Source organism: Arabidopsis lyrata, assembly GCF_000004255.2.
Source record: "Arabidopsis lyrata subsp. lyrata unplaced genomic scaffold ARALYscaffold_7, whole genome shotgun sequence".
Taxonomy (NCBI): Eukaryota; Viridiplantae; Streptophyta; class Magnoliopsida; order Brassicales; family Brassicaceae; genus Arabidopsis; species Arabidopsis lyrata.
In genome coordinates this window covers 7,969,501-7,989,700 of record NW_003302549.1, presented here as the reverse complement: position 1 = coordinate 7,989,700, position 20,200 = coordinate 7,969,501, and the positions used below count along the sequence as shown (strand labels likewise).

The following is a 20,200-nucleotide window of genomic DNA, read 5'->3' as shown; positions in this document are numbered from 1 at the left end:
GATTGAGATTCTAAGAAGATATTAACCAGCAACTTTGATAAGTTTGGATGCATGTATCTAGTGTATATATGTGAAACTCTTGTAGAATTTATTTTTTCCCAATTTAGTTATGCATTTGTATTTAGTTTAGATCATAATCAAGGAAAATTTCATTGTCACCGTTGTATATTTGTCTTTAGTTACACTATTTTTTAGTTTTACTTAGTTAAATAATTAGTCTTGTATATTGATCTGATCGTTTTCACAATAACAAAATTTAGTATTAAGTCACATTAAAAAATTATATCTTATTATTTACTTGTTTTTTTTAATTAAAATAAATTTATGCATGACACGGATAACCTAGTAAAGATAATAACAACGAGTAACTCATGAAATCGTACGTTACTATTTAATTATTTATAAATTGGGCAACAACAATACAGAAACATGGGTGGTTTTCCTCCTCTGGTCGGTCGAAGACGACAAAAAAAAACAAAATTTTAATACGTAAGAATCTTTGCTTCTCTTGATGCTGATGACTACTCGACAGAATTATTTTGTTTCCTTTGTATGTATAAAAAAGGAGATTGTGACTCTACAAGCGAGGGTTAATAGACCATGCATTCGTATCAATCAACAGTTTAGTTAAAGTACAAAATTAAGATGACCCCAAGGACTCGTGATACATTATCTTCTATGTTTGAGTTAATATCCTACGTGAAATACCAAATATTTAAAACAACGCATGTGGAAATCATTGGCAAAAAAGAGAAAAGTGGTTGGAAATTTCACTATATATATTAACTCGTAACAATGATAGTTAGTCACCCAAAAGCAAAATCTAAATAGAAAGAAAGAAGTAAGAAATGGCAACCCTTAAGTGCATTGACTGGCAATTCAGCGGAAGCGAAGCAGCCAAAGAAGCTGCCGGGGCCAGCTTAGGCACATATACCTCTGCACTCTATGCTTTGTGCGATCCTAGTGGCAAATCCATTTTGCCCCCACGAAATGAGATCCTGGAGACCAGCAATACAGCCGAAAAAGCAGTTGTTAAAGCCGTTCTTTATGGCACGGGAAACGCCTATGCTCCTAGCGTTGGCCTCGCAACCGCCAAACGGTAATAAATACGTAAATACATAAAATAAAATTATTGATAACATATATATAATATTTCTTGAGAAAAAATATTGCAAACAGCTCCATATTGGTATAATTTCATTTTATCAATAATGATTTTGTGTTGAAAGTGTTAAGTAGAGCCAATTTGTTTGGGTCAAGTCTGACTGGATTTAGGAAACTTTTAAATTTGGACCGGATTTTCTGTCTGTTCATAAAACCTTTCCCAAATCATTTGTCATTTTTGGTATATATGCTCAAATTTAACATTTGGTTTGGATTAACTCAAATTTAGCAATCCCAAAATGTTGGAACGGACCAAAAATATTATTAGACTAATTCTGTTTTAGCCCGATTTAACACTTATATTTTGCATCCTAACTCTATTATTTTTGCATATTTTGTATGACACAATCATTTTTGCATCCGTATTCTCAGTGCCGTAGCAGATTATCTAAACCAAGGTCTTCCAAAGAAGCTTACAGCAGATGACGTGTTTATGACTCTTGGATGCAAACAAGCCATTGAGCTCGCGGTAGACATTCTGGCTAAACCGAAAGCCAACGTTTTGCTTCCGAGTCCTGGCTTCCCATGGGACCTAGTCCGCTCCATCTACAGGAACCTTGAGGTCCGCCACTATGATTTCCTTCCCCAAAAGAACTTTGAGATCGACTTTGATAGTGTCCGAGCGCTCGTGGACGAGAACACGTTTGCCATATTTATAATCAACCCCCACAATCCCAATGGGAACACCTACTCCGAGGCTCATCTCAAACAGGTTTTTACATATATATAGATTCTTTAGTCTTGACTTCTACAGATGAAGTATTAACTTGCTAACCTTGTTTCTTTCTTGTAACCGCAGCTCGCTGAATTGGCTAAGGAACTCAAGATTATGGTAGTTTCTGACGAGGTTTTTAGATGGACACTCTTTGGGAGTAACCCTTTTGTTCCGATGGGAAAATTCTCGTCGATAGTACCAGTGGTTACACTTGGATCCATATCAAAGGGATGGAAAGTCCCAGGATGGCGAACTGGTTGGCTCGCGCTACATGATCTAGATGGTGTCTTCAGAAACACCAAGGTCCGATTATTTTTTAAATTTTGCCATCTCTTTATAAGAAATGCATTTTCCTATACACTTTAAACTTTGAAGTATGTTGTCTTTAATTTTTTGGCATATTTTGCTGTGTGTGGACAGATCTTACAAGCTGCACAAGAATATCTCCAGATAAACAATAATCCTCCGACTGTTATCCAGGTATAGACGGTTCGATTTCGGATAAATTTAGGTTAGTATTCTCTCTCACCATAATTTTAAACAAAATATTTCGTGTAATGTTCATGCATGTAGGCGGCTATTCCTGACATCTTGGAGAAAACTCCTAAAGACTTCTTCGATAAGAGGCAAAGTTTTCTGAAAGACAAAGTTGAATTTGGTTATTCTAAGCTCAAGCACATACCTAGCCTCACTTGCTACATGAAACCTGAGGCGTGCACCTTCTTATGGGTATGCTATTATATATAATTATATTATTAGCACACTTTTAATCTTCTTTAATTTTATTTTGAGACAATCTTCTCATAAACATATATTGTTGCCGCAGACCGAGCTTGATTTATCGAGCTTTGTGGACATCGAAGATGATCAAGACTTTTGCAATAAGCTTGCTATAGAAGAAAACCTCGTCGTTTTACCAGGTAAATAATTTTACCAATCTATTTTACTTATGATAACGGTTTCTTAGCCCTTTCTACAGTTTCAATACCTAGTATCAAGTTTTAGGGTTTAGGATTGTTAGACAAAATTAATACAATGTTTTTTGGACACTACTTATAAACATAATTAAGAACATGTTGTGTGTTGGATTTGATAGGGATTGCATTTAGTCAGAAGAATTGGTTGAGGCATTCTATCGATATGGAGACTCCGGTATTGGAGGATGCAATGGAAAGACTGAAGAGCTTCTGTGATCGCCATTCCATTAAAAAAGCTCCACTCAAAGACGTCAATGGTGTCAAGTAAAGTGTCAATATGGATCTTTGCCTAAGTCTTTTACGTATGCTATAAAAATAAATAAATGAGTGTTTATTGGTTTGAGGTACAAATCATGAACACTTAAGTATTTGTAACAAATAAAATTGGTGCACTTATCATCAATCGTGTGTAATATTTTCTCATAGTTTGCAATGTCTTTGTGTATATCTACTTTTGAAATAAAATTATTAAATTCCAATCTCTAGTCATATTGAAATAGATTGCGTGAGTTCATCATATATTGATCTCTAGGATCGGATTTGGACCCGTACCAACCGGAGTAGACCGTATCGTTGAGATTCTTATTAGTCATCGTTTGTCGTATCTTACAAGCTGCAAATTAAAGAAAACCATAAAATTCCGGAAAATTCAGTAGAACATATGTCAAAAGAAAAGAAAAAATCAGTACAAGCAAAAATAAAATATTCTGGATTTAAAATTTTCGACAATTTGAGTTGAATGGTTTTGTAATTAATCATTTTTAAAAAAGTCTAAGAAGAAAACCAAGGCCCATTGGAAGCTCCCTTGACTCATTGGTTGATCAAGGGTTGATTAATGCTTCTACATTAAGAGGTCTGAGGTTCGAGTCTCAGATATTGCGATTTATTATCAAATTTGCAGATTAATGGAGGTAAGTGTGCAAGAGATCTCCAGCGATGTACAATTATAGCCGTGCGCCAGGATTCTACGCAAAAAAAGAAGTGTCGCCAGGTCGTGGATCATTGAAGGTATTCATCAAGATCATAAAGAATGAAGTGTAGTCTGTCGTGGATCTACTAAGAGTCGGCAGAAATTGTCAGTTGTAGAATCGTCTATGTAACAGTTCTCATAATTTACAATTAATAATAAATCTAGACGACAAAAAAAAAGAAAACCAGTTTTACCCTTTTTTTTTTTTTTTTTTTTTTTTTACAACATTAACAAACTAGTATAAGTTTTTTCAACATTTTTTCCATTCTGCTTTATAAATCAACACCAATCGAAATCATTAGAGCCCACAAGTTAGAAGCTTCATAGGTTTTAACTTTTAACTAAGACATATTTAAAATTCAAAAGCTGCTTTCCTACTAATATTTTTTGATAAATCCAAAAGCTGCTTGTTTAGCTCAACATAGTAAGATTAAAGATGTTAATTTTCTCAAATTAGTAAGATTAGAGATGTTAATTATTTGTCTAGGGAAAAGGGCCTATTTCCACCCCTACTATTTGGACGGTTCCGTTTCCTACCCACACAACGAGTTGATGCTTATTTCAACAATTTTCGTAACAAATTTCAAATTAACTACTCATACTCTGTGTTTATAGTTGAATTCAACATTGACTCAAACGGACGTTAGTCAACCGTTAAAATAATAGAGTCGGATGACACGGTGGCAATTCAAAAGAGGGAAAAGGTTCTATTTCCACCCTTACTATTTGAACGGTTCCTTTTCTTACCCACACAACGAATTGGTGCCCATTTCAACAGTTTTTGGAACAAATTTCAAATTAACCATTTGAAATTTGTGATGACAAGATTATTTTAAGAGGATTTAGCATTAACTACAAAACAGTAGTTGGCTTTATATCCATGATTTAGATATACTGTAAAAAAAATTTAGTCACCTATATAGTTATGAAAGTAATTTTGAAAAAAGAGTAGCTCATTCAAAAATGTAAAGCTACATGCCTACATAGATTTTCATCTAAAATATCAGTTGACATTGAGTGAATTAATTCATATCTCGGTCCGATATGGAATAACAAAAAATAATAATTAGTCCGCTCTGTTTTTAATGGTAAAGTTGAAAATTTCCTTTAAATATATACAGATCTGTTTTTGATCGGCTAGGTTTTTGAATTATCTTGAATAATTGACATTAGCCATGAACTATATAAGTTATATGAGATCTAATTACCAATTTACCAAGATCTAAATTATGCTTTAAATATATATCATTAATTCAGTGTCACTATATATTAAATCTGAATATAGAGTAGATCTTTGCGAATTATATATAAGACATTTTTTTTTTGATAAAGGATTAAGAGATGAATATCTAAAGACTTGATGGTGTTGATATTTTTATTAGTGTTTCATTCTAGTAGAATGTGTTTAATGTTTAGTGCTGCTAGATTTATCTTTTATCACCGAAATCTAAATAAAATCCTGAATATAAAGTTGTCAGAATTACACAAAACGATGCTGGAAAATCTGTGTTATTGATATAAGACGGCTACATACATATATATACTAGTTAGGGAATACTAACCCTAAATACATAAATATTAAACCTAATAAAGCTCATAATCAAAGGCCTGATCCGATTCTAATCATAGGCCTGATATCAAGGGTTTGATCCGGCTCTATTACCCCCCCCTCAAGTTGGAAGTGTGTAAATTAAGAACACCCAACTTGCTGAAAAAATCTTTGAACTCTTTCTGTCCCAAAGCTTTGGTGAAGATATCAGCCAGCTGTGCATGAGTCGAAACATGTTGCGTTGAAATAGTACCCTTAACAATCTCATCCCGCACAATATGACAATCAACCTCAACATGTTTAGTCCTCTCATGGAATACCGGATTAGCACTAATATGGATCGCAGCTTGACTATCACAAAACACGCTCATTGGACGTGTCATCACAACTCCAAGAAATTTGTTCCAAAAACTGTTGAAATGGGCACCAATTCGTTGTGTGGGTAGGAAAAGGAACCGTTCAAATAGTAAGGGTGGAAATAAGACCTTTTCCCTCTTTTGAATTGCCACCGTGTCATCCGACTCTACTATTTTAACGGTTGACTAACGTCCGTTTGAGTCAATGTTGAATTCAACTATAAACACAGAGTATGAGTAGTTAATTTGAAATTTGTTACGAAAACTGTTGAAATAAGCACCAACTCATTGTGTGGGTAGAAAACGGAACCGTCCAAATAGTAGGGGTGGAAATAGGCCCTTTTCCCTATTTGTCTATGTGTCTCAGACCACCGGATTGGTATCCTGACCACAGGATTTATAGAATCTAATGTGGTGACAAAAAGGAAGAAAATAATACAAATTTGCTTATCCATTTAGCTAAATAAACACCAATCGGACCAATCACATCAAAGATTAGAAGATTTACAACACTAAAATCAACTCATCCCACTTTATATTCCATTGACTAAGTCAATAGTCAACCGTATTTATTTTTCCAGACGCGTTCTTGAAAATTATATCTCCACTAATGAAGATCCTATAATATATATACATATTTCTCTAACTATATTATTAATTTTAAACCTCCAAAGTTAGTTATTATACACATACAAGAAAATGGAGCTAGCCATGGCTAAGATTAACGAGGATCAAACTAAGCCGTTAGCTCCACTTTCTCTCACTCCCCGAAGCGACCAACCAGACAAAGATCAGTACCACGGCGACCAAACCAAATATGTCCATTCACAGACCAAACTCATCTTATGTTGTGGTTTCATCGCATCTTTAACTATGCTCATCGCAGTCACCTTCATCGTGCTCTCCCTCACGGTTTTCCATCTTCATAACCCAAATCTCACCGTCCATTCCATATCCTTCATCCAACCGTTGGATTTTGTCAACGGTAAAGTCAACACGAACCGAAACGCTACAGTCTCAGTGGAAATCTCCTTACATAATCCTAATCCGGCGTTGTTTAAAGTGAAAAACGTTAATGTTTCGTTTTACCACGGTGAATTGGTGGTAGTTGGGGAAAGTATTAGAAGAAGTGAAACTATTCCGGCTAAACGGACGGTTAAGATGAATCTGGCAGCTGAGATTGATACAACAAAGCTACTAGCATCTCTACCAGGTTTAATGGAGGATATAAACGGAAGAGGAGTGGATTTGAAAAGCAGTGTTGAAGTTAAAGGTAAAGTGAGGATAATGAAGATTTTCAAGAGATCTGTTCATCTTCAAACGGATTGTTTCATGAAGATGACGACGAACAATTTCTTAACGCCTACATTTCAGTGTTTCAGGAAACATGAAATGCCTAAAAACAGGGCAAAATCTAAAGGAGATTAAATTTTGTTTCCCTTTCTAAGCTTATTTATAGATGTCTGTAAATAAAGTAGTTCAAATGTAAAAAGAAAAATAAATGCATTGTAGAATCAAAAGATAAGAATATTCCGTCGGAAACTAGAGCTCTCCGGCAACACTAATAATAACACAAAAAGAAAACTCCATCCTAAAGGATCTTGAGTTCTAAGAAGATCAATCCATTCATTTTTCATCAACGTTTGAGAGAAACAAGTATGAGCAACATTTGGAGATTGCACCGGATAATCACAGTTAATATGACTCACTGGTGTTATTTCTTTTGCGTGTCCGACACACGTCCTCCAGCGACCTTAACAATGGGTTCGTCTTTGGACTTTATAAGCTTTAACGCCGGATGAACCTTGAGGTCTCCCATAACTAGCTTTTGCCCGATATCCAATTGGCTGAGATCTACTTCTATATATGGTGGGATAATCTCTGCTGGGCATAGGAACTTTACCGTTCTTTTTATTGTATTCAGAGATGCTCCTGCAAAAAAGATTGATAAGTGGTGATCAATATCGAAATCTAACGAGAAACTAGATGCTGCGATCTAAAAAATCTCGGTTGAGAGTAATAGGGAATGAAACTTAAAGATCCCAAAAAAGGGTAGCCAGAGGAAGATAAAAGCCACTAAACAAAGCTGGGGTCATTTTACACTAAGATATATAATGCAAACCAGAAATTGCCCATAAAACCTGCACATAGATTTCTTTTCAGTCGAGTTAAAGTTTCGTAAAACATCAAACATAGTGTCACTTCCAAGTGATGATTACTTGTCTGTCATCGACAAAGCTTAGCTCAGTCTGATCCAAGAAAGGTTAACTGAAACCCTAGTAGTATCACTTCTCTAAAGATTAGAAGCTCAATGAACTCCAATCATGTCAAGTAATGTGTGGCCTTAACTACTTCAGGAGTCAAGAAACCATTGTATTAATCCTGCTTTTAGCATAGCTACTCAACCGTACAGGACTAAATAGCTATTCGTTCTCAGCAACCAGAAGTCAAAAACCACATGTTTGATCACTATCTCTCTTCAAAATCATCAACCACATTTCTCATCTATTTTGTTGATTGCCCTCCAAGTCCTATGATTGCTATCCAGAAACTCATAGTAAGAACAGTGATGCCGATGTCAGCACCTTAACTAACTCATGTACTCCTCTATTTCTCAATTTTAAAAAGTGAGCAAAGGGTTTATTACCTTTCTTCAATCCAGGAGAAACATCATCTCCTATGAACACAAGAGGGATATCAACCTTCAATAAAGCACCTGGAGGCGCTCTTATAAATGTCACATTCAGTGGAGCATCAGTTCCAGAGTGCAAATGAATCTGAAACCATTACATAGCACAAAGTTTCTAAAAAATCAATACATAAACCAATAATCCAGACACACCATTCCAAAATCAAAAAGTGAAGACTCAAAACCAAACTTTAAATCAATTTCAAGAGTGAGAAAAATGGAGACTTTATTTTACCGCTCTAGGCAAGGCTCTGACTTTCTCAATAACCTCATCAGAACCAATCTCAGCTCGAACCTCAACATCGAAGAGCCTAGAGAGAAAAAAAGAGTAACCCAAATGATTCACAAGCTTCCTGATCTGATTCGTCTGAACTGAAATAAGTCTCTTGTTTCCACCGTGTTGTCCATCTTCTTGTTCGAATATGATCGAAGGAACCCGACCCGCTTTACGCTCTTTCGCCGATATGCTCTTGCCGGAGACAGACCTTGGAACGGCTAAGATCGTCTCTGCGTGTTTTGGATCGGGTCGAGGGAATCCAGGGAGGTAAGTTAATTGGGTTTCTTGGGTATGATCGAGAGATAGAGCTGCGTTCGCCGCCGGAGAGAATAACCGGAGGTTTTGTAGGGTTTTGGGTAGTGTTGTTGCACGACGGAGCAACATTGTTTACTTTTTAGCAGCGAGAGAGAGACGAAAGTGAGCGAGAGTGGGTTTTAGGAGCTGTGTTACAGAAATGGGGTTTCTCTAGTGAAACGTCGTCGTTTCTAGATTCTTTAATGGGCTTCATTATGGGCTTTAACTTAGCTTAATGAACTTGATGGAACGAAGGCAAACAAACAAAAAAACTCAAGAGTATATGATACAATGATTCAACGGATATTCCATCAAATTGTTCTTTAAAGACCAATTTACCTTCAATATGTAGCATGGAATGGTATCACGGTAAGGGTATATTCGTCTTGATAAAATTTAGCCTCATTGACTCCATTTTATAAGCTCCTCTCCTGCTCTCTCGACTCAAAAACACAAGAAAGAGAAAAACACATTTCTCAAACGTTGCAGTGCCTGAATTTGTGTATTCAAGGTATTATTTTCGTTATAACCATTTTCATACTATCATTTGTTTTATTACCACTCAGATTTAGCATTTCTATTGTTATTCGTTAATGAAAGAAAAACTAAAGAAGAATTCGTTGAGACAGCTCTATCAGACTTCAGACTTCAGACTTCAGACAATGGAGCTTCTACTTTTTCACTTTGTCTTCCATGAGCAAATAAAAAAAAAAGGTAAATCTGTTTGAGCAATTTTGTGTATGGCAAATGCAATTATGGACCATACATTACTTATGTTTTACTTTTCTTTCCGAGCATCTTTTTGTAATGGGCCTATGAGAGAACTGATACTGGGCTTCATTAGATTAAGTCCATAATTTTTGCTTTATTGGGCTCCACTCTTTCTCGCTCCACATTTTCTACAAGTTTTTCACTTTTTTTTACAACTGTTTCACTTTTTATATAGTTTTTTTTTACCATTAGCTATTAGGTCATAATACAGTTTATCATCATTTTCACACCTATTATTATCACCTTTTTTTTCTGCCGACTATCATTTTTTACACCTACATACATTAATTTGTTGCAGGAAAAAAAAAATTATAATTTAAGAAATTTGTTTGATTGTGGCCTTTTTTGACGCAGACAGAAAGAACGTGACGCATGTACGAATGGCTGAATCTTTCACCACGTGTCCTGCAATTAAAAAAATGCGATCGTACAGCAATCTTGCTTCAGCCGCGTGACACCTGATCATTACCCAATTACTTAGCTCAAACATCGCCACGTATAACGTCCCTCATGACGGGAACCGTTAACTCTGACGGCGTCACATGTCGACCATTCATTTTGTGAAATGAATTTTGTGTTCCCATCTCTTTCCTTTTGGCTTTTTTCCTTTTTCCCCAAGGTTTGGCTCTAATTAAGTAACGAACCTATAGGTTCGGAATTTCGATTCCGAACCAACCAACGGTTCAGATTAGTTTTAACTATTTCAACGGACGAGATTTGAGTTTCGATTTCTTTCTTCTATTTTAGGCTTCGAGATCTTTTCTTCTCAAAAGGTGAAAACTTTGGGAAGCAGCTAAAATACTGTGTTCTTTGTTTCTTCCATCGAAATCGAAAAAAGCTAAGATCTTGCGTTTGAAACGATGGCGGAAGAACATAAGCATGAAGAATCTGTGATCGCTCCTGAGCCAGCTGTTGAGGTTGTGGAGAGAGAACTGGACAAGATTTCGGAGAAGATCCATCACGGTGGTGATTCTTCTTCGTCATCTTCATCTTCTGATGATGAAGACGAGAAGAAGAAGACGAAGAAGCCGTCTTCTCCTTCATCTATGAAATCGAAAGTTTACCGATTGTTCGGTAGAGAGCAGCCTGTTCATAAGGTTCTTGGCGGTGGAAAGCGTAAGTTTTTCTCCGATCTGGTTTCATTTTCATCGGTTTTTTGTATGTTATTTTTGTGTTGTGGCTTGATCTGTTTTTGTCTATTTGTTGTTTGGTTGATTCTTACACTTTTGATGGATTAGGTTTCTTGAGATGGTGACGATCTGTGGTTTGAAACTGCATACTTGTTGATAGCGAGAATCGTATTGGCTTAGGGTTTCTTATTTTACTCGTTGATCTAGATCGACCCATCTTGTCCATTTGGTATTTGGGGGGGGGGGGGTTTAATTTGGGATTCCATTTCTAAATGAATGATTTTGATCATAAAAATGGGGTTTTTAATTGCTTTGAGTATACTTGATTAATCATCTGCTTAGTTGAGTGTTTTTTGATGCTATGACTTGATCTTGATTTGATAGTGTTGTTTGGTGTTTGATTGATTTAGAGGATAGTATATGTAATGTTTGCACAACTTGATTATTCTTCCTATTTGCAGCTGCTGATATATTCATGTGGAAGAACAAGAAGATGTCTGGTGGTGTACTTGGTGGTGCTACAGCTGCTTGGGTTGTGTTTGAATTGATGGAGTACCATCTTCTCACTCTGCTTTGCCACGTGATGATTGTTGTTCTTGCTGTGCTGTTTTTGTGGTCTAATGCCACCATGTTCATTAACAAGTAAGTTAAATAAAACTAATAATGAATGTGAATTTGTCTGTGATGCTTGGTACGTGTCTCAGCTTAAGATTTATTCACTTGTGCATTGTTGACGATTGGTTCTCTGTCAGGTCCCCACCAAAGATTCCTGAAGTTCATATCCCTGAAGAGCCTATTCTTCAGCTTGCGTCTGGGCTCAGAATCGAGATCAACCGTGGATTCTCTACTCTTCGTGAAATTGCATCTGGAAGGGATCTCAAGAAATTCCTCATTGTAAGTCCAAATGTGCATGTGTTGAGCAGAAACTATTTGGGACTTGGTACTTTCTATGTTTATCCTGATCTTTGACAACAATGTTCCATTGGATTGAATAGGCTATTGCCGGTTTGTGGGTTCTATCAATCTTGGGTGGTTGCTTCAACTTCTTGACATTGGCATACATAGGTAAATGTGTAATCTTCCTTACTGTGTAGTGTTTTCATTCTCCTTTCTCACTGAACCCTGATGACTAAAATCTTTATCTTGCTGCAACAGCTCTTGTGTTGCTCTTCACGGTTCCTCTTGCATACGACAAGTATGAAGACAAAGTCGACCCATTAGGTGAGAAAGCGGTGATCGAGCTCAAGAAGCAGTATGCAGTGTTGGATGAGAAGGTGTTGAGCAAGATCCCACTGGGCCCATTGAAGAACAAGAAGAAAGATTAGGTTTACACTGCTGTTGTCCGTGGCTAGCAAAAAGGGTGTTGTGAAATGGTATGAAGTTGTGTGTTTTGGGCGGTTTTTTTTAGGTGGCTCTTTCGGTTATGTGAATGAACATGGAATTTCCCTGACTGGTTTGTTTTGTTGTTTATGTCATTGTTGATCAGCGTCGAGGGATAAAAGTAGTGACATTTCTCTCTCTATATAACTAAGAATTTCAAGATATTTGAATTTTGCAATCTCGTGTTACTGTTGTTCTTTCTTGTTCTACTCTTTCGTTACATCAGTAAATGGAATCATTGTCAAGAATTGATATGTTGTATGAAGCTTTTACGTTTATATAATCTTACTACTTTTTCATACACACTCGAAAGGAATAGAAAACTTGGTCCAAGACTTTGTATGGAAGATTCGATGGGTTACGTATTTATAACGTGGGCTATCCCACCAACGAGAACGTTTTGTGGACCTTGTTCCTAGAAACTGGTAGCTATGAGAAAGGAATAATCGGCTAACAATTTGTGGCTAAAATTATACTGAGTAGAGTATTAAGCATAAGTCAGGGTGGCCGAGTGGTCTAAGGCGCCAGACTCAAGTTCTGGTCCTCGTGAGAGGGCGTGGGTTCAAATCCCACTTCTGACAAATTGTTTTTTTATTTTCTTTTTAATTCGTGCTGAAAGAGATATATCGCCACTCACCAGTACATCGTTTTGTTTGTCTTTTGACACCGGCTTTTCTACATTAAACTGAGCCATGAGTACCGACTTTGTTTGAAGTCCACCAACACCAAAGTCACCAAGCAATAAAGGAAGAATATATGATTTGTAAACAGTAAATATTACAAAAGAAAAGAAAAAAAAAACATCATATCCGAAGTTATGAAACTCGAACCACAAAACTCTCACAGAAGGATCAGTAATAAAAACTCTCAGTTACAAGTAATAGTTCATGCCCACTTTGATCAAACAAATGTGAGGAATATTTAACATCACGCCTGGGCTTCTGCAATTCTTCCTCAAGAACGAGTAAGCCACGTTTATCACCAAACGTTTCACAAATACCGAGTTGCGCTTCGCCTTCACGTGACCGTGTCCGACAATGTATGCCACTTCTGCGTCCTTAGCGTTCACCAGATCAAACAGCTCCTCCTTCACCTGCGGTTGCCTGAATTTAGTGTCCATTGGTCTGAACTGAAACATCCTTCTCATGCTCAGTCTCGGAAGCTCTTGCTCATACTCTGCTCTCAGTCTAAGTAGAGCCGGAGATTTGCTGTTTGTTACTGTTGTCTGTGATCTTGAGCTGCCTGCAATGTTGGCCTCGGATATAGACCGAGACAGCCTTGTCCCAAACTTGTTTGAGGCTTTCACAACAGCGAGCCGACCGTCAATCGAACGGTCAGTGTTTGAGCCACCGTAGCCTTCAGATTCTAGCTGGATAAACTCGGCAATGCTCATCACCAACTCGTCTTCAAAGTCATCTCCGTCTTTGTTCACGTCTTTGTAACCGGCTCGGATAATGCATCGGTACATCCTGTATGTTTTCGGTCCAATCCGGCCGATAAGGTACCGTTCTTTCTGCGGCACATACGGGATAGGGACAGTTTTGCAGCAGACAAAGACGACAACTTGGTAGAACGCCGGTAAGTTTGTTAGAAAGTGAGTAAATGTGGCGGGAACACCGCTGGCGAGCTCGGTGTAGATAAGACCCATCCCAGGGACTTTGATGATCCCAAGGCTCGGGCCAAGGCTTAGGATTGATTTCATAGGGACCTTGTTGTGCTGGTCGCACAGGTATTTCTTTCTGCTGCCGTAATGCCATACATATGTGATGAAGGTGAAGAAGAGGGAAAGGAGGAGAGTGATCCAGCCTCCTTTAGGAATTTTGACTAAGGCTGATGCAACGAAGACAAGTTCTATGGTCCCGAAGAAGAGGATGAAGAGGACGGAGAAGACGATATTACGGTTCCAGACAAAGTTGATAATGAGAGGCATCAACCAAGTTGTCACAAAGGCTAGAGTCATGCAGGCGAGCCCTGGAGAACAAAGGATTAGTTTAATGATAAAGATGGAAATTATGAGTTTGATGGAAGGTTAATAAGCTCTTACCAAAAGCAAAAGCTATGTGTCGAGTGTCTTGGAAACAAATGGTGACAGTGAGGGTGAGGATCATGACAACCCAATTGATCTCAGGGATGTAAATTTGGCCAAGGACCCATCTTGGTTTGTGAACAATCTTCACGCGCGGGAAGCATCCCAATGCATAGCATTGTTTGACAATTGAGAACGTGGCAAATATGACTGCTTGGCTAGCGACCATTGCAGCCAGCATAGCCATCATGAGAACCGGCCAGAAAAATGGGTCTGAAGAACAAGAACAAAACACTTGAATATATGACAACTACATGAGCAAAGAGGAATGCATGAATGAATTTTCATATAACTTGCAGGAAAGAATAATAAAACCAGAAACTTTGGATCTAGACATGCACCATGGATAAAATCGACCACGACAGGTACATATACTTGGGAAATTGTAGTACTTTTCGGACTTGTTGTGGAGTTATCGAAAATTGGAGGGATTCATAGAGGTTGTAAGGAGTAGAGGAAAAAGACATGAAATGGAGATTGACCAAATGATTACCTGGAATGGAAGAATAAAAGCTTGAAGGTAGAGCAGAAAAATTCTTTGATAAAAACGCAGCTTGGCCCATGTATTGAAGCACCAGACACGGGTAAACAACACAACAAAACGCAAACTGCATAGAACCATGAGATGACATAATGTTATTGTCTCTTCATCTTCATTAGCAAACAAAAGAGGCTGTCAAATATTTATAACAAGAACCAGATTTTAATAGTGTATCATATTTTTTCTTATTCCTTGGGTCAAGAATAAGTCCATAATATGACCAACTATTTGTGGATTCGTTAGCAACAAAATCCTTCAGTAACTGTATGATGCAAAACTCCTAAAGAACTGTAAAAAGTCTTTCCAGAAGTTTCTGCTGCATAAAGGAACCAAACAAGCTGCTTCACATACCCTTATAGATGTGGCTGTAAATTGGCCAAGTTCAGCAAAGATAGCCTCCGTTCCTGAAGTTAGAAAAGTTGTCGAGATGAGACAGAATATAGCATTAAAACTTGCTGAGTCTATTTTCAGAGCATAAATGACCATATTACCTGTAATGCATAAAAGAATGCCTCCAAGGGATAGCCATCCATCTATTCCCGTGTCTCTAAAGAATACATAGATGTAGTAGGGAGATAAGGCTTTGTATACACTGGGATTCCAAGTCACAATATTGTAAACACCAACAGTTGCAATTATCAACAACCACAAAATCATTATAGGTGCAAAGAGAAAGGCAACTTTATTGGTGCCACGGTGCTGCAGAACGAAAAGTCCAACCAGTAAAGCGCATGCTATCATGACCACAGTACCTAGGCAAGTAACACATTGGTAAAGATATATAAATAACAATGACGGAATGTGTAAAGTATATAAACAAGATATGTAAGTATGGACGATGATAGCAAACATTACTTACTATGCTTCAGACTTGTCTTGGCCACAAGGCCATCAATAGACGAAGAGACTACAAGAGGATAAATGTTAGGTGCTAGACCATGGAAAAGAAAAAAAAAATGGTAACATACTATAAGACCAGACAGAAGAGAAACAAAGGTCTGCCTAATTACCTGAAATTGCTGGTGTAAGGACACCGATGGTTATTACCATGGAAGTTCCTACCAAGACTAAAACAAGCAAAGCAGTTTTTGATCTTTTATTTCGTTCTATAAGGCTTTTGAAAGCAGAACTAGGCAAATTTCTACTTGCATCTCCAGGGCCATAGTATGTGGAGATTTCCTCATCAGCAGCTTGCTGATTGGGAAGCAAAGAAAATCTAGCGTGTCTGCAGAGCAAAGCATACAAAGCAAAGATCCCTCCTGCAACAGAAATTCAACATTTACATCCTAACCAGTGTATCAGAGAAGTAACAAATGGATTCAATAAGCAACTGATGCACATACCTTCACCATTGTCATCTGCACTTAATACAAAAACCATGTACTTGATGAGTGAAAGGAGAGTGATGGTCCAAAATATCAAAGAAAAGGCGCCAAATATGGTATCTTCTGTTTGGTGATGTTTCAATCCTCCGTAGAAAGTACATTTATACACGTAGAGAGGAGAAATACTCAAATCTCCAAACACTAAGCCAAAACTCTGATATGCTAAAAGGAGGATCTGGTTACACCTGTTTCTCCTATCAGCCTGATTCAAGAGAATACAACAACACCGATGGTCACAACTACACACACATATCCACAGATGTTGGCGAACATTTAACATTACGAATAGATTATCAATGAATGGCTCATTAGTTTACTTTAAAGAGTGATATTAAGTTGGATTTGAATATCCTGATTGAAAAATTTAGAATCAGAAGCTAAATTCAATGAACATCGAGGACGTATCGGCATCATTCATATTTTCAGATTTCTCTCACCATTTTCTATTGACATCATCACAGTACAACAATTGTAATTCCGCAGGAGCAACAATAAGGAAGCTAGGGGTTTAAGATTGCAGATGTATCGGTCGAGAGAAGGGAGCTGGAGCGACATACCATGATTCAAGCCGCCGGCGAGTAATTTGCGGCGTCGCTTGGATCTTCAACGATCAGAGAATACACGCCGGAGACTAGTTTCTCGGAATCGGAATCGGAATCGAATCTAGAGGAAAACTGTCGATGGTCATTTGTTGTTGTTTTTATTATCGAGAGGAGAAAATTTTAACAAATTCGATCCAAAGCTCGCGGTCCTTCTTCTTCTTCCAGTTTTTTTTTGTTTTTTAATCTCAGTTGTTTTTTATTCGTTCTTTTAAAATATTTTACTCGTTTTAGTTGTCCGATTTCTCGTGAGAAAATGTCATCAAGATTATTATATGATTATTTCATAGTAGATTTCGACATTTTCATATGTATAAAAATCGGATTTGAAACTGCTAATCCCTCGTAGAAACTATTGCAACTTGCTTACTGTTCAGGATTATATATAATCTCAAAATTTATTATAAGGGTTAATATTATTATTCTTAACTTTCTAAGTGGATTTCAGATCAAATCATGCACTAATCAACATGTAATTATTATATCTCGAATCTCTCATAAGTCATAAACCAAACCTGCAAATGGCTTTTTTGATCCCAACGTATATAAATGTTGTGTTGATAAAAAGAGATTGCAGGAAACAAAATAATTGATTGTAACAGAAACACAAAGTTGAGTAAAGCGAGAACCAAAAACAAACAAACAAACAACATCAAAAGATCTCTCACATTCTGCGTCGGTTTGGCACCAATTCGGGATTTCCCTTCTTCATCATCGCTACAAATTCTTCGTAGTTGATTTTTCCGTCCTGAAGATTTGAATACAGAGAAGAGAGTGTTAAGTAAACAAATGATATGCATATACCGATATATGAATGGACCAAACCAGAGATTTACGTATACATACACGATCTGTGTCTACTTCAGCAATGATCTCTTTGATGGATTTATCATCACCCATGTTGTATTTCTTCATGGCTAGCTCTAGTTCTTCCATTGTTATGTAGCTAAGATCACAAATCAAGATCAAAGAGTGAGACTTTATAGCTTGTTAAAGAATGAAATAGAGAGCTAAAGAACAATGTTTTACCCGCTGTTGTCATTGTCAAAGAACTGGAAAGCGGTGTACAAGTGATCCTCACGTTCGATTCTGTTCATATGCATTGTGGCTGATATAAACTCCAAGTAATCAATTGATCCATCTCCATCCATATCAGCCTAAAATAAAGCATCATAAGCTTTATCACTTTTGTTTTTTTTTGCAAGAGGAAAACACAGATTCGACATTAGCGGGTTGTGATAGACTTACTGCTTCCATTAACTGCCTAATTTCAGCCTCAGAGATCTTCGAACCAAGTTTGGGGAGACCGGTTCTCAATTCCTCCAAGGTGACTATTCCGTTGTTATCAGTGTCTAGAGATTTGAACATCTCTTTAAGACCAATGATTTCTTCTTCAGAAAGGTTCTCAGCGATAACCTGCAAACGCAAAAAGAAAACCAAAGATTGTCTTTAGAACAAGAAGACTACATAAAGTACAATAGTGATGGTAAGACGGTTTCAATCAGTGTTCTTATTACCTTCAGGGCCATTTTTTTTAGTTTGTTCATCGCCCGGAATTGTTTCATCCTGGATAACACCGCATTGTCAAGCGGTTTGTCTGACGCCTCCCCGTCTTCTCTAATCCACGGATGATCTGCGTATGTATTAAAACGTGTTAATATTGGTGTTTTCATCAATTTTATTCATCAAATATGTTACAAAGGGGTCTTACTTAGCACTTCCGCAGCTGAAAGCCGATCTTTAGGGTCATACTTTAACATTTTCCTCACAAGATCTTTGGCACCATTTGATAGTGCTGGCCATGGATCAGCTGAAAAATCAAGCTGCCCTTGAAGAATGGCATCAAAGATCCCCGTTTCATTTTCTGCACAATAGAAAAAAAAAGACATGACTGACTATATATTCACGGTCCACCATTTAAAGAGTGAAACCAATTTCTCTCCTCAAATAAGATCAAGACAATACCTCCCCAGAAAGGCGGGACACCACTGAGAAGGATGTAAAGAATCACACCAGCACTCCAGATATCAGCCTCTGGTCCATAGTTCCGTTTTAGAACTTCCGGGGCAACATAGTATGCACTTCCAACAAGGTCCTTAAACTTATCGCCTGCATTAATGGTTCAACTTCATTAGAGGGATACATTGTCTATGGATGCAGGTATTACACCACAGATGAAGTAATATACTGCAGCATCAAATGGAGAAAAGCCTAGAGGCTGTTCTAACCTGGCTTGAAGAAAACCGAGAGACCAAAGTCTGTAGCTTTCAATGGGGAGTTCTCATCTTTACTAAGAAAGAGAAAGTTTTCGGGCTTCAAGTCTCGGTGCATTACACCCATAGAATGACAACTATGCACAACCATCACCATCTGCCTGCACAAATCTGCAGCAGCTCTCTCTGAGTAAAGACCTTTAGCTATGATCCTATCAAACAATTCCCCTCCTTCACACAGCTCCATTATGAGATTCACCGAGTGTCTGTCCTCGTAGGCTCCCTTCAAATCCACTATGTTCCTACAAACCAATCATGTGAATAAGCAAAAACGGAAAACTATGGAAATCACACACTGCAAAAGATCAGAAAAAAGAGTCCTCAAAATACTTTTAATCAAAAAAAGCTGATTAAAATGGAAACATTTTCGATAGTTTAACATATGATGCAAACCATTCATTATATAGTTATCTCATGAATAGACTTGAGCATTGGTTCTTGACTAACATTCACCAATCTTCCAACAAAAGGCGTTTCAGATTCGATTTCGGAAAATGTCAAAGAAGCATTTTCAAGTGAAATACAAGAAAGATATTTACCGGTGGCCGCTGAGATGGTGCATAATCTGGACTTCACGGCGAACATCTTCAATGTCGTCTTTGTGAACAAGTCGGCGCGTAGGGATTGACTTGCAAGCGAATAGTTGCTTGGTCTCTTTGTGAGTAACAAGATAGGTAACGCCGAACTGGCCACGACCTAGCTCACGACCAAACTCATAGGTTCCTCGAACGTTCTCCATCGGCCGACCTAAGATCCGACCATTCTGCTGAGTAGATGTGGTCGTTGAACGGGATCCGCCGGTTCCGGCGCCTGACGATCCACGGCGTTCTCCAACAGGTTGGACATGGTGGCCGGAGGAAGACGGTGGTGGATCGGAGGATTTGGAGTTAGAGGAGGAAGACGGTGGCGGATCGGAGGATTTAGACTTGCTGTGTCTGTGGCCCATTGTCAAAGCTTTTCTCTCAGTCAATAAAGTCAATCGAGAGAGAAAGATGATATCTCGCGATTCTTATGGCTTTTAATGTCTGAGATCGAACACGGTGA

General features: G+C 37.7%; 6 protein-coding genes and 1 non-coding gene across 7 annotated transcripts; 4 read left to right on the top strand and 3 right to left on the bottom strand.

The window, feature by feature from the left end:
• The first annotated feature begins 585 nt into the window (after positions 1-585).
• On the top strand, positions 586-3,339 carry LOC9303772 (cystine lyase CORI3). The gene is made up of 7 exons (XM_002869725.2): positions 586-1,099; positions 1,537-1,876; positions 1,964-2,182; positions 2,300-2,359; positions 2,453-2,608; positions 2,706-2,799; positions 2,976-3,339. Exons 1-7 carry the CDS (start codon positions 849-851, stop codon positions 3,122-3,124), a joined length of 1,269 nt encoding a protein of 422 aa, XP_002869771.1. The 5' UTR covers positions 586-848; the 3' UTR covers positions 3,125-3,339.
• A 3,021-nt stretch (positions 3,340-6,360) lies between these two features.
• Positions 6,361-7,299, top strand: LOC110226389. Its single transcript, XM_021018038.1, has one exon. It carries the CDS (start codon positions 6,431-6,433, stop codon positions 7,157-7,159), a length of 729 nt encoding a protein of 242 aa, XP_020873697.1. The 5' UTR covers positions 6,361-6,430; the 3' UTR covers positions 7,160-7,299.
• On the bottom strand, positions 7,218-9,142 carry LOC9305842 (50S ribosomal protein L25). The gene is made up of 3 exons (XM_021018023.1): positions 8,656-9,142; positions 8,379-8,508; positions 7,218-7,663 (listed from the first exon to the last, which is right to left on the bottom strand). Exons 1-3 carry the CDS (start codon positions 9,079-9,081, stop codon positions 7,446-7,448), a joined length of 774 nt encoding a protein of 257 aa, XP_020873682.1. The 5' UTR covers positions 9,082-9,142; the 3' UTR covers positions 7,218-7,445.
• A 1,379-nt stretch (positions 9,143-10,521) lies between these two features.
• LOC9303771 (reticulon-like protein B1) lies at positions 10,522-12,520 on the top strand. The gene is made up of 5 exons (XM_002869724.2): positions 10,522-10,878; positions 11,354-11,534; positions 11,645-11,786; positions 11,888-11,957; positions 12,048-12,520. Exons 1-5 carry the CDS (start codon positions 10,623-10,625, stop codon positions 12,215-12,217), a joined length of 819 nt encoding a protein of 272 aa, XP_002869770.1. The 5' UTR covers positions 10,522-10,622; the 3' UTR covers positions 12,218-12,520.
• A 249-nt stretch (positions 12,521-12,769) lies between these two features.
• TRNAL-CAA lies at positions 12,770-12,853 on the top strand. The gene has a single exon. It is a non-coding gene; the product is annotated as a tRNA-Leu (tRNA).
• A 150-nt stretch (positions 12,854-13,003) lies between these two features.
• LOC9303770 (potassium transporter 3) lies at positions 13,004-17,155 on the bottom strand. The gene is made up of 9 exons (XM_002867652.2): positions 16,842-17,155; positions 16,243-16,486; positions 15,910-16,158; positions 15,759-15,806; positions 15,391-15,651; positions 15,251-15,303; positions 14,852-14,966; positions 14,317-14,571; positions 13,004-14,243 (listed from the first exon to the last, which is right to left on the bottom strand). Exons 1-9 carry the CDS (start codon positions 16,842-16,844, stop codon positions 13,144-13,146), a joined length of 2,328 nt encoding a protein of 775 aa, XP_002867698.1. The 5' UTR covers positions 16,845-17,155; the 3' UTR covers positions 13,004-13,143.
• A 190-nt stretch (positions 17,156-17,345) lies between these two features.
• On the bottom strand, positions 17,346-20,156 carry LOC9303769 (calcium-dependent protein kinase 3). Its single transcript, XM_021017759.1, has 9 exons — positions 19,696-20,156; positions 19,112-19,398; positions 18,849-18,992; positions 18,595-18,747; positions 18,401-18,516; positions 18,132-18,299; positions 17,913-18,040; positions 17,730-17,829; positions 17,346-17,631 (listed from the first exon to the last, which is right to left on the bottom strand). The coding sequence occupies exons 1-9, from the start codon at positions 20,100-20,102 to the stop codon at positions 17,548-17,550; spliced, it is 1,587 nt and encodes a 528-aa protein (XP_020873418.1). The 5' UTR covers positions 20,103-20,156; the 3' UTR covers positions 17,346-17,547.
• Positions 20,157-20,200: the final 44 nt, after the last annotated feature.

What these genes read in the sequence shown, in the direction of transcription:
- LOC9303772 (XM_002869725.2), top strand. Translation starts at nt 849, where the DNA reads ATGGCAACCCTTAAGTGCATTGACTGGCAATTCAGCGGAAGCGAAGCA. An exon ending in CCGAGGCTCATCTCAAACAG is followed by an intron (nt 1,877 to 1,963) that starts GTTTTTACATAT and finishes TTGTAACCGCAG; the next exon opens with CTCGCTGAATTGGCTAAGGA. An exon ending in AAACCTCGTCGTTTTACCAG is followed by an intron (nt 2,800 to 2,975) that starts GTAAATAATTTT and finishes TGGATTTGATAG; the next exon opens with GGATTGCATTTAGTCAGAAG.
- LOC110226389 (XM_021018038.1), top strand. Translation starts at nt 6,431, where the DNA reads ATGGAGCTAGCCATGGCTAAGATTAACGAGGATCAAACTAAGCCGTTA.
- LOC9303770 (XM_002867652.2), bottom strand. An exon ending in CCTTACACCAGCAATTTCAG is followed by an intron (nt 15,807 to 15,909) that starts GTAATTAGGCAG and finishes ATCCTCTTGTAG; the next exon opens with TCTCTTCGTCTATTGATGGC. An exon ending in TTACAGCCACATCTATAAGG is followed by an intron (nt 14,967 to 15,250) that starts GTATGTGAAGCA and finishes GGTTCTATGCAG; the next exon opens with TTTGCGTTTTGTTGTGTTGT.
- LOC9303771 (XM_002869724.2), top strand. Translation starts at nt 10,623, where the DNA reads ATGGCGGAAGAACATAAGCATGAAGAATCTGTGATCGCTCCTGAGCCA. An exon ending in GCCACCATGTTCATTAACAA is followed by an intron (nt 11,535 to 11,644) that starts GTAAGTTAAATA and finishes GTTCTCTGTCAG; the next exon opens with GTCCCCACCAAAGATTCCTG. An exon ending in CTTGACATTGGCATACATAG is followed by an intron (nt 11,958 to 12,047) that starts GTAAATGTGTAA and finishes TTGCTGCAACAG; the next exon opens with CTCTTGTGTTGCTCTTCACG.
- LOC9305842 (XM_021018023.1), bottom strand. Translation starts at nt 9,081, where the DNA reads ATGTTGCTCCGTCGTGCAACAACACTACCCAAAACCCTACAAAACCTC. An exon ending in TCAGAGCCTTGCCTAGAGCG is followed by an intron (nt 8,509 to 8,655) that starts GTAAAATAAAGT and finishes TAATGGTTTCAG; the next exon opens with ATTCATTTGCACTCTGGAAC. An exon ending in TTCTCCTGGATTGAAGAAAG is followed by an intron (nt 7,664 to 8,378) that starts GTAATAAACCCT and finishes TCTTTTTTGCAG; the next exon opens with GAGCATCTCTGAATACAATA.
- LOC9303769 (XM_021017759.1), bottom strand. Translation starts at nt 20,102, where the DNA reads ATGGGCCACAGACACAGCAAGTCTAAATCCTCCGATCCGCCACCGTCT. An exon ending in TTCAGCTGCGGAAGTGCTAA is followed by an intron (nt 18,517 to 18,594) that starts GTAAGACCCCTT and finishes ATACATACGCAG; the next exon opens with ATCATCCGTGGATTAGAGAA. An exon ending in TAAAAAAAATGGCCCTGAAG is followed by an intron (nt 18,300 to 18,400) that starts GTAATAAGAACA and finishes TTGCGTTTGCAG; the next exon opens with GTTATCGCTGAGAACCTTTC.